This window comes from Primulina tabacum, chromosome 18, assembly GCF_025594145.1.
Source record: "Primulina tabacum isolate GXHZ01 chromosome 18, ASM2559414v2, whole genome shotgun sequence".
In the NCBI taxonomy this organism is placed as follows: Eukaryota; Viridiplantae; Streptophyta; class Magnoliopsida; order Lamiales; family Gesneriaceae; genus Primulina; species Primulina tabacum.
Window position 1 is genome coordinate 24,864,561 of NC_134567.1, and position 11,608 is coordinate 24,876,168.

General features: G+C 33.0%; 1 protein-coding gene across 1 annotated transcript; it reads right to left on the reverse strand.

Moving 5' to 3' along the window:
- Positions 1 to 8,121: 8,121 nt before the first annotated feature.
- LOC142533644 (uncharacterized) lies at positions 8,122 to 9,940 on the reverse strand. The gene is made up of 3 exons (XM_075640477.1): positions 9,326 to 9,940; positions 8,536 to 9,212; positions 8,122 to 8,458 (listed from the first exon to the last, which is right to left on the reverse strand). Exons 1-3 carry the CDS (start codon positions 9,749 to 9,751, stop codon positions 8,350 to 8,352), a joined length of 1,212 nt encoding a protein of 403 aa, XP_075496592.1. The 5' UTR covers positions 9,752 to 9,940; the 3' UTR covers positions 8,122 to 8,349.
- Positions 9,941 to 11,608: the final 1,668 nt, after the last annotated feature.

Consider the following 11,608-nt stretch of genomic DNA (forward strand, 5'->3'; position numbering starts at 1 on the left):
GTAGCGACAGTAATTTCATAATCTGTCGCTATTAGCGACGGTTAAACAAACATTGTCGCTATTAGCGACAGTTGTTTATTAATCTGTCGCAATATAAATTTAGCGACGGTTTTAAGCAATACCGTCGCAATTTTTAAATTAGCAACAGTTTAAAAGAACCGTTGTTTATCCAAAAAACACGCTAATCGACAACAGTTTTCTAAAACCGTTGTCGATTGTTCAAAAAAACACGCTAATAAACAACGGTTTATAAAACCGTTGTCTTTGACCCGAAAAAAACGCTCAAAGACAACGTTGTCTTTGACACTCAAAATAACGCTAAACGACAACGGTTTTTAAAAAACACACCTAAGACAACGGTTTTCACTAAAACCGTTGTTAAAAAGTATACGACAACGATTTTAGTGGTGCATTATTATATGCCAAAATTCTTGTAGTGAGACCCCCTCTGTTTTTTAATCTCATTGATAAGAGATCTAAAGTTAATTATATTTTTTTCACATTCCTTCTAAATATTTGTTTTTAACCCCTATAAAAAATTTTAAATTTACTTTGCTCCCAACCTCCAATTTCTGGCTACGTCCCTGATGATCACGTACGATAAAATAACATTAATTAATATTGTCTCACAAGTAAAAAGGTCGTATAGAAACCATAATTTTAGCAAGAAAAACAACAAAATAAGTTTGGCAATGAAAACTTGCCTCATTTACATAAGTTAGGGTTTTGTCGGCCACATTAACTATATTGTATTGTACTTGAGCTTACAAAAGGCAGACAAATTCCAAATATCGCTCCTTAAATAATCATACAATTGTTAATTACTTTAAATTAGTAATATTCTAACAAAACAAGAAAACCCTTGTTTTATGGGACAAATGGGATTTGCTGGTTATGTATGGGGCGTCGTCTTCTCACCCAATGATAATCCATCGTATAATATTCAGGTTCTCTCCACGTACCTTTTCTTGCATGCATTTTCTGCTTTTCATGTCCTTCGTTTATTTGTTGACCTGCCACACAATATATAAAATAACGTACTAAAGTGCATGACAAAATATGAATATTAATATATTATCATAAAGTAAGCACGTTATATTACAATACATGTATATATATATAATTTATATATATATATATACATGTATATATATATATACATGTATATATAGATGTATGTATGAGACAAAATATTTATCATAAAGTAATTGAGAATATAAATTTATGGTGACAATGTCTAAATATGTCACCTCCATCAAATCATGGGATTTTTGTTGCTATATGTAGTTGCACTCTTACAACGTGTTCATTCCATCTTACATCTAGGATGAGACGAACATTTTAATTCAAAACAAATAACATAATGCTCATTGGGATTTTTTGTTTTGAATATAGGGTTCATGAGAAAATGTTGTATAAAATATATCGGGAGTAAGATTTCTGGTGTAGCATTGATGTAACTCTATGAACCTATTAACCCTCCATTTCTTAATTTAAATAAATACTTTTATTTTTTTTTCTTGTGACAAGGAAAAACGAGTGATTTTCTTCATTTTTTCGAATACAAGAAAATTGATTTATAATGACAAAAATTTAATGAGGATATGAAAAATGAGTCACTAAAAAAATAATTTTTGAAGTTTTTACGAGGGTACGTAAAAAAAACATATTTAAAGAGTTGAATTATTAGTGACGAATTCTTACTTTCGTAGCTATAGATAACTAATCCCGTCACTATGTGAATAAAAAAAATTTCCCTCCCATAATTGACTACAGATTTTAGGCGCCATATATTCCCACCAAATACCCCAACAAATGAATTCGATCGAGTTTAAATTTTTATTTTTACTTAAAAAAATAATGAATTATTAATATTTCATTATATATATATATATATACACGAACATAAGTAATCGAGAATATAAATTTAAGGTGGCAAGTCTGAAGTCTAAATATGTCAGCTCCAACAAATCAGGAGATTTTTTTTTTTCTTTTTTTTAATCTTGTGTATTAGTAGAGGAAAATGAGTTACCTTTTCAAATTTTCAAGTTTTGGTTTTACGCCACACGATCTCCTCTATAAATCTTTATCGATGGTTTGTAGCTCATCTTACGTTAAAGTTCCAAATATGGAACTAGATTTCAAGTTCGAAATCCGATTATAACAATCTTTTCTCCGAACTCAAAAAAAAAAATATTTCTATCACACTTTTCCTTGTGCCTCGTAAATAGTCGAACAAACATACCAACTCAAATATTTTAAATATTCGTGAATATTTCGTTAATTGCCTAAACAAATGAACCCCTGTGTACAATCTTGAAATTCACAACATATCCAACAACAAAATTAATTAAATTTATGGTGTATCATTTAGGATATGTTAAAATTTAAATACAAGCGGGGAAAAAAACTGACGCATGCGTAATTAATAATTATGTATGTGTAATTACCTGACGAAGCTTTCATCAAGTAGTACTTTTTGTGTGGCACAAATTCTTCGTCAACCAAACTCTTCATCGACTGACAGAATTAAATGAACAGCAATATACATCAGGAAAAAAATGAGATTAATGCATATATATATAATTTATAACGACTTATGCATGCATGCATACATTTATGCTTGATTGATTGAATGTTTAAGTTAATCAATTATGTTCCGACAAAATCATACAGTCATTGGTTGTTCATCCAGTTTGAGTTTTCTTGGTACTGAATTCCGAAACTTGAAGTGATGATCAACTGCATAGACAAACTTCATTTGTATCAACTAAAATACATATATAGATACATATACTCTATATATACACATATACATACACTGAAGTATTATACTGTACGAAATGAAGTTGATTACCTTGCTGAAGATGATCAGATATTCGCCGAGGTACCACATCAGAAGCACAGTGTGCGAGAATCAACGAGAGAGTTACACAAAATGCAGCTGAAAATATGGACACATCCATAGCAAGAATATCTGTGCTAAAATGAAAGCAACCTTAGTTTACATTTTTTGTTTGGCTTTAAAACTCCGATTTATAGCAATGGAGAAGGAGGAAGCCGACGCTAATTGGAGAAGAAAATGCGGAGGAGGGGGGGGGGGGGGGGGGGGGGGGGGGATGGTATCAAATGGTCAGCAAGAAAAAACAGACACAAAGCACAAAATCCAGAGTCCCACAAGTTCACAAAACCCTCTTTTCTTTTATATTTATATATACTTCAACTTTTTAGGAACATTCACAAAATTTGTAGTGATTCCTGACCACCTTTCCATGATATTGGGACCACGCCATAAGCTCGTGGATGAGTATAAATGGCATAAAACCTCGAGCGAAAATGGATTTAATTTATATCGAGTAGTGATAAAACTTGCATATTTTCGAAAAATTTCCCCTAAAAAGTTGAATTTTTTTTATTCGAAGGAATAGGAGAATGTCGTTGATCCCGGGCTCTCACTAGATACGTACGCCTAGCGTGGATCTCTAGTTATTGAAAAATGCAGGTTTTAAGTATTAACAAAGATATAATAAACAATCTTTTATTAATTTATGTCATTAGTAGTTAGCAAGTCTTTAAATTTCCAACAAAATAATGTTGCATTAGGTACTTGGAGTTGCTTTACAAAACCCACAAGATGGCCCGATCGAATTATTATATGGCGACAAGTGCCCGATTTATTGAAATTATTTGTACGTAAAGACAAGCGTAGGAATAATTTTGAATGTTATAATATTGGTGATTGTCTATGCAATATATAAATCATACATTTTGTCCGAGTCTGAGGCGTACAATACTGATATTATTTAACATTAATCAGATAATCGTATATATACAAAGCCTAAGAAGTATAGAATTTCCAAATCACTCTATTTTTTTTTTTATAAAACGGAATATTGTCTTTACAACTTCAAAACAACATCTCAAATCATAACAAATTGTTTTAAAAGAGCGGAATCTAAAACATAATCTAACATAAACGAAAGTAAACAACGACATCTGTCTTATTTTTTTCACCATCCCCAAAACCGGGTCAATTCATTGTCCTCTAATTGTTTCTCGTTCTTATCTGAGAGAGGGCGAGTGAGGCAGTGATATGGTCATCACTCAGTAAACGAGAGAATCCTTCAGCCTTTAAAATCATTTTTCAAAGGAAATTTCAAATATTCAAAAATAACATGTATCAAACTTATGCACTGAAAAAATTACGAATTTCATTGCTAATTGATATCAGTCCACTATATTTTAATCATCTAAGGGATGAGACATGAATCAAGAATCGGGTATATTCTTAATATATTCCTACAATTTATTCATAAACTTCAGTACGGATTTTCAAGGATCGTATAAAAATATATGATGCTCGGTTTTAAAATAAATAATACAAGTTAAAACAGAAAACCTACTTATTGAAAACAAGTGTGCAAAACTTTTATAAAAATATATATAAACCCACTTATTGAAAGATACTCCAAAAACACGAAGAACTTGCTGAATTTTTCTTTAGATAATAGCTTAAATAGAAAAACTATGCTACTTGAATTGGACAAGACCTTGCCTCGATAATCTGACAGCACTCGGACAAAATTTTGGCTTGGAAAACTTTGAAGAATTTTATTACCCCTTGCAGCTAGTGATGCTCGAAAATCTGAAGGTTTTAGAGTGATTTGTTGTGGTGTTTTCTTAACACATTGCCTCTATTTATAGGTTACCAAGTATGAGTTGAAGGGGTGTCATAATGACTCTCATTTAATGGTCATTATACACATTTTTATGAGAAATAAACAATTCCTAATTTTTTTATTCAATTCAGAAAAAATGGTGCTTAAATGACTTGGATAACTACTATATTGAGGCTCAAACATGGTGTTGCAATATGCAAATTTCGATTTGTACATCTTAATCGTGGTTGCATCTTTGAGTCTCATGTCCAACAATTTATTTGCATTAATAATTTCTCTTAAACTTAGAAAAATGAATTCAAATTTTCTCCTTAATTTTTTAGAATTTTCGAAACATGTGTATGCATATTTATATAAATTTCCATGCATGTTGATCAAATATTTCGGGTCTTTACATACTTCCCTGTTAAGCGCATCAAATGACCTTTTTTCTTCCTTTTTTTTATTTAATCATAATGTTTTCGTCACGTTTAGCGATTAATCTCGTTTTTTAGAACACTGCTCACTAATGCCTGATTTATTGAAATTATTTGAACACTTTACAAGCGTATATAGGAACTAGAATGTCGGTGATTGTACATACAATAGTGATACATTTGAGTTAACAATATTATAAGGAAAATATTTTTCTTGGCACACTCATTTTTGTTAATTTAGGTTATAGTTTACTAACTTCCAAAGTTTTGGTGCTCTAAATTTCATTTGTTTTTAATTTCAATCATACTTCGTCGTAGTGCTGAAATGATAATACTAACGTGACATCATACCAAAAAATGTTGATGATATTGAAAAAAAGTGTTTACATAGTACTGAAATATGTTGAATTGTCTTATATTACGTCGGTAATTGAACCAAATTTTTCGCATACTAAAATTTGTATACCAATATGATAATTTGAAAACTTAATGGGCCAAGGATAAAAAATCCTATGAGTTGTAAGACATGTGTCTGACTCGATCTATGAAAAATTATTAACTTTAATTTCAAAATATTATTTTTGTTGTATATATGGACCAGCCATCAGAATAAGAAGGGATTTTCGAACAAAATCAACACAAAACAAAGAGGTCGACCCGTCTCATATATATAGATCCTTGATAACATCTCATATGAGACCTACTCAACCAAATATTGGACAAGTTAGTGGACAAAAATATATCTTCGTAAAAATTCTAGAATCCTTCTGTAAGATCCATTTGCCCATGATTGTTCATTCTAGAAACTAGTTATTAAACTCAAGATTAGCTCACTGCAACTTCCGTTAACCATTTATCATCTTCATTTCTCTGTCGCCTGTAGATCGATTCGCTCACATAATTGATCGTTCTACTCCTCTCTATGGTGTCGCAAGAGCTAGGCTTTTAACAATGATCCTCGACTTCCGCCTCCGTTGACGATCCTTCTCTGAGTCCTTTCTATCTTCATCATTCCAGTAACCCAGGGTTATCACTGGTTTCACAACAGCTAACAGACGATAACTATGCATCTTGTAGCCTTGCAATGTTGATTGTGCTTTCCATCGGAAACAAATTGGGATTCATTGATGGTTCGATCACCAAGCCATCTGTCATTGATGTTCTTCTTATTCGATCCTCGATCATAAATAAAAATATTGTTATCTCATGGATCTTAAACTTAGTCTCGAAAGAGATCTCTGCAAGCTTTATGTACTCTTAATCTGCATCTGATATTTGGAAGGACTTTAGGAGCGATTTCAGCAGACAAATGGTCTTCGTATCTAGGGGTGGTATATCACATCGTACCTTACCCAAAATGCATATCGTATACGCTGCCAAAAATTATAGTATTAAAAATATTTATATCGATATCGTATCAAAATATTGCAATATACCTAACTTTATTATTTAAAAAATTATATATTTTTAATTTATATATATTATTTCGGTATATACTAAAAATTTCAAATTTCATATCGTTATCGTACCGAATATTTCAATATCGATACCATATTACCGAAAATTTCGATAAATTTAGTATTTTTTGATATGGCAATCTCTATATACCGAAAATTTGATATTTTTTCCCTCCCCTGCTTGTATCTTCCAATTGAGGCGTGACTTAGAAATCTCAGTCAAGGTACTAACTCCATTAGTGTGAGAACCGGATTTTTCACTTTTTTCAAGCATTGTAAATTATTATTTGCAAGGAAATTAGGATATTGGATTCTTGTATTAAGTGGGAATATATTGGAAATCTTTAGTATCAAGTCAATAATATTTACACCAAGGTATGCATATTTTTGAAAATTGGGAAGGAAATTTACAAAATTAGAATATCATACAAGTTTAGAGGAATGACATGAATATTGCAAGCAAATTTCGAAATATAAAAGACATTTTTGCCAAAAAATGGTGGTGCTTAAAGATGGGATATTATGTAAGCTTGAGCCAAGAGAATGGAAGCTAATCCTCCCCTCCCTTGCACCATATTTTCGAGCCAACCAAGGGGTGAAAATCAAGGAATGAATCCCACAATTTAGGTAGCTAAATCATCGGTCATGGCAAGGATATTTGGAGTAAAATTTGGTCAGATTTGACACAATTTTGGGCATGATTTAAGTGCCAAATTTAGTTTCATCATCCTCCCCTATAAAAAACTGTTGAATGGTGACATTATTTATCCTATTTCAGATAGTTCATTGATTTCTTCAGTACAGGTTGTGCTAAATAAAAGTGGAATGACAGTGGTAAAATATGATAATAATGAACTAATTTCTACCAGGACAATAATCGGATGGCGAGTTATTGGTTACAGGAAACTCAACAAAGCCACGAGGAAGGACCACTTACACATCCATTCATTGATTTGATGCTTGACATGTTAGCTGATTATCAATATTATTGTTTTTCGGATGAATATTCAACGTACAACCAGATTGGGATCAATCGGAACCAAGAAAAGACCACATTCACGTGCCATATGAGACATATGCATATCGGAGGATGTCGTTCGATCATTACAATGAATCGACCACTTTTCAGCGGTGTATGATTATGATTTTCTCAGATATGGAGGATATCATCATGGAAATATTTATAGATGATTTTTCGATATTTGGCTCTAACTTTGATAATTGCTTTCATAATTTAACATTTGTTTTGCAGAGATGTGTAGATAAAATCTGACGTTGAATTGGGGAAAATTTCATTTTATGATACAAGATGGTATTGTGCTTTTGACACAGTCTCTCCCAATGAGATGAACAGAGCTAAGGAGGTTGCAATAAATAAACTTCCACCACCTAAAGAATGTAAAGGGCATTCGGAGTTTTCTTAGACATACCGGGTTTTATTGTCGTTTTAATAACTAAACTCTTGTGCAGTTTGTTGGAAAAAGATTCAGATTTTGGTTTTAATGACAAGATCAAGGAAGCACTCCAGTTCCCAGCTCTGCAAAATTATACCGCACATTTATATACCAAACAATAAGAGACCCTACATAGTACATATACTGTACTACCACTAAATATGATGTCAAAGAATAAACAATATATCAGACACACTCAACACCTCCATGTTCACAAACTCGGATTGATCGGACTGAGCCTCGGAAATATTTAAAACCATAATTAAATACTCAAAACGTTAAATGAAAAAAATATTGGCGCCTGTATGTGGTTTAGCAACACCTATAAATGATATATGAGGTTTTAGAATCTACAGCAAAGAAGACCTGATATCCAACCCTTGTGTTTCCGAAAATGTCTCCTATCACCTTTTGCCATTCTTACTGGACTGCTATTCCATTCAGATTGTAATCTGCAAAACAAAAGAAAGAAAGCTAAAGAAATCTAACGTGGGAAGGATATGAAAGTGATAAAGTGACAAAAGTTTACATTGGGAAAGCGAAAGATCTGCCACTGGTAGCACTGCTATCAGACCGAAGGGAGAGGTTCCCGGAATGTGATATTGGCTCTGAATACGTAGTAAGACCTCCAGCAGAGAAACTCGACTCTCCTTCGACACAATGCACTGGGCTGACAATTGAAACATCATCCAAGTTCTCGTGGTCTTTCTTGGTAACATGTGGATCAGCAGTCCGTATAGAAAGATCATTAGAGTTGACGCACTTGTGATCAAGGGATTCTACATTAGAAATTTCAGTTCTCATGCTCCTGTAGCTAGGTCCTTGAACTCGGTTATGCTCGGAAGCATTACCAGAAGTAACGTTTTTAATGTTAAGTGCATGTCCACGGATGTCTCCTGTGTTGTCCGTCGTGTTAGAGCACTGAACTACGCTAGTACTTCTAGTATCTGATATATCATCTACATGATGGTTGGTATTCTCGAGAAAATTGCTTGATTCATCCAATTCCAACTTTTCTTTTATATTTTCCATAATCCCATTTGCATTTCTTGATTCCCCCGGTGCAGGGTACTTGAAATTGAAAGTAATGCTTCCATTTTCGATCTCACTATCATATGGTATGTCGGCAGGTTGGTTTTCTCCTTTCGGATTGGCTTCTGCTGATAAGGTTGAAGGAATCTCAGAAACTTCATCTTTGGAAAAGTCCTGCATCCCAGAAAATTGCACCAACCATTTTAAAATACAGGTTCAAAATATAGTATAATTGTAGTTTATATTGAAGAGAGCATGACGCAACATGCAAAGTTAGTGTCACATACTTGATGAAGCGGCTGCAAAGGTTTGTTTCCCTGATCCTCCAACGAGCTTATAAAAGATCTAAGGAAACTTCGTGTACCGAACTCTTCAACCGGAAGCTTTTTATCTACGAAAGATTCCTCTTCTGAAGCCTCGGTTAGAGTCCTGACCTCGTAACTTTCGATCAAAATTTTCTCCTTCACATTCACCACTTCATCGACGCATATGTCCTTCACAATGTGGACATTACTAGTCTCTTTGTACCAAGATGTCAACTGAGGCACTTCACATTCCAAAACATTTTTATCGGTGTACAAAACCTCATCTGCCTCAAACAAGTCGGAAATAGTAATTTGCACTGAGGTGGAATGGCGGGAATCTCTTTTCTTACTGCTCTGCAAACTTTGACCTTTTGTTTCACTTGAATCTTCGCTTCTCAGAGAATCCATACTTACACGTCCATTATCATCAAATAAATCTTCCAGAAACTTTAGTTTGGCGAAGCCGTTTTCACCATTTAGCTCAAATGCTAAAGGGTCGTTGCCCCTTTCAGAATCATTCAATCGATGTATTTCTTTACCTCCAATAGACAGGGGATCAGCTTCCTCACCAATACTTCTAGAATCATAAAACGTATTTCACCGATTTTCCTTCGTGTTCATGTTTCCCTAAGCATGTCAAAGACACCGTCGGTTGCATTAAGTGGTTCAGAAATAAGAGTTCTGCGATAAAACACTTGTCTGTCATGATGTTACAAAGAACACAAAAAGAGCTCTGTAACCTAAAGATGAAATCACTAGCTGAAAATAAATAAATTCATGCAGCACAAGCATCAATGTGGCATTAACTGTGGAATGTAAGTATTGCTGGTTGCAAAAAATATAAACTAAACACCATTTCCGCCAAACAAATCCACCCAGAGATGATGCAGGTTGAATAGAGCCTATCTCAAGCTATATCCATTGGAACAAAACTTATTTTATTCATTTGAATGATAGTTATTTAACCTTCTCAACATCTTACTTCGTGATTCTACCAAATGACAGAAATTTAATAATTTTGTAACAGAAGTTCAATATATATTAAAAGAAAGCTCATGCCTTACAAAGACCTCCAAATTCTTCGTTTCACTTCCAAGAAATGAAATCATTATCACTTAAAATTCCAGATGAACAAATCATAATAGAAGTCCAAAAAATATATCTAAAAAACAAAGCTCATGCCTAACAAAGACATCCAAATTCTTGATTTCACTTCCAGGAAATCAAATAATTACCAGTTTAAAATCCATATCTTATGGAGTAAAAAATTGAAGGTAATAAAGTTAAAAGAGTGTTGCACTGGTTTCTTATAAGTCCATTTTTAAGCACAACCATTTATAGCCTCGGATATCATGAAATAAACAAACGAAGTTTCTAAATAGGTCAAGCAGAAACTGCACAAATCCAAAATGTAATAAAACAGGGCAATGGTTTCAAGCAAGAACATTTAGGAAAAAGAAAAAGAAAGGGAAAAAGAAAAAAAAACATTTTTTCCTTATTATTGTATGAATAGTGGCGCAAGCTCTGGAATCTTTCCTTCGTCGGAATATGAAGAACAAGACAAGAAAATAAACACCTTTCCAAACATCTCAACAAAACTTTAACACCCAAAATATCTCACATTTCAATCCCATTTTTCCTAAAGTACAAAACCCCAATCCCGACTTAATCATTTATATATTATTTTTCTAAAAGTTCACATTTTTCGCATTGGTACCGCTTATCAGGAGCCCACGTTAGATCTAAACAACCCCTCGATTTCAAATGATTATTTTATTCCAACTTCTACATGATCTCACTTACATAGCCAATTTGCCCCAAAAGTCTGACACATTTTACCGTACCAAATCCGCAAAAATATAAAATACTGAAGTTTTCACAAAAACAAGAAAGAAATTAAGAAAACAAAAACCCAAAAAGAACAGAACAAAATCCTAGCAATTCATTCACGATAATCATATATGATGGTGAAAAAACAGCATGAATTTGACTTACATTAAAACTCACTAAAAAGAGACCTAAAAATACAATAAAAACAGAAATGATAGTGAAAAAAAGTAGCTTAAAACGATTACCTCGGCATCTTCTTTAAAGCACAAAAAGGGAAATTTCCCCTTTGAGAGTCAACAAAAGATTGTTATAAAATTGAAAAGAAATAAAATAAAATAACTCAGAAAAAAGGGGAAAAAGAAGAAAGAAGAGTATAGTTTTGCAGCTGCGACTCAGTTCTGTATCCACGTATCGTAATCATAACAAGAAATTCGT

What these genes read in the sequence shown, in the direction of transcription:
- LOC142533644 (XM_075640477.1), bottom strand. Translation starts at nt 9,751, where the DNA reads ATGGATTCTCTGAGAAGCGAAGATTCAAGTGAAACAAAAGGTCAAAGT. An exon ending in CTTTGCAGCCGCTTCATCAA is followed by an intron (nt 9,213 to 9,325) that starts GTATGTGACACT and finishes TCTGGGATGCAG; the next exon opens with GACTTTTCCAAAGATGAAGT. An exon ending in AGATCTTTCGCTTTCCCAAT is followed by an intron (nt 8,459 to 8,535) that starts GTAAACTTTTGT and finishes TTTGTTTTGCAG; the next exon opens with ATTACAATCTGAATGGAATA.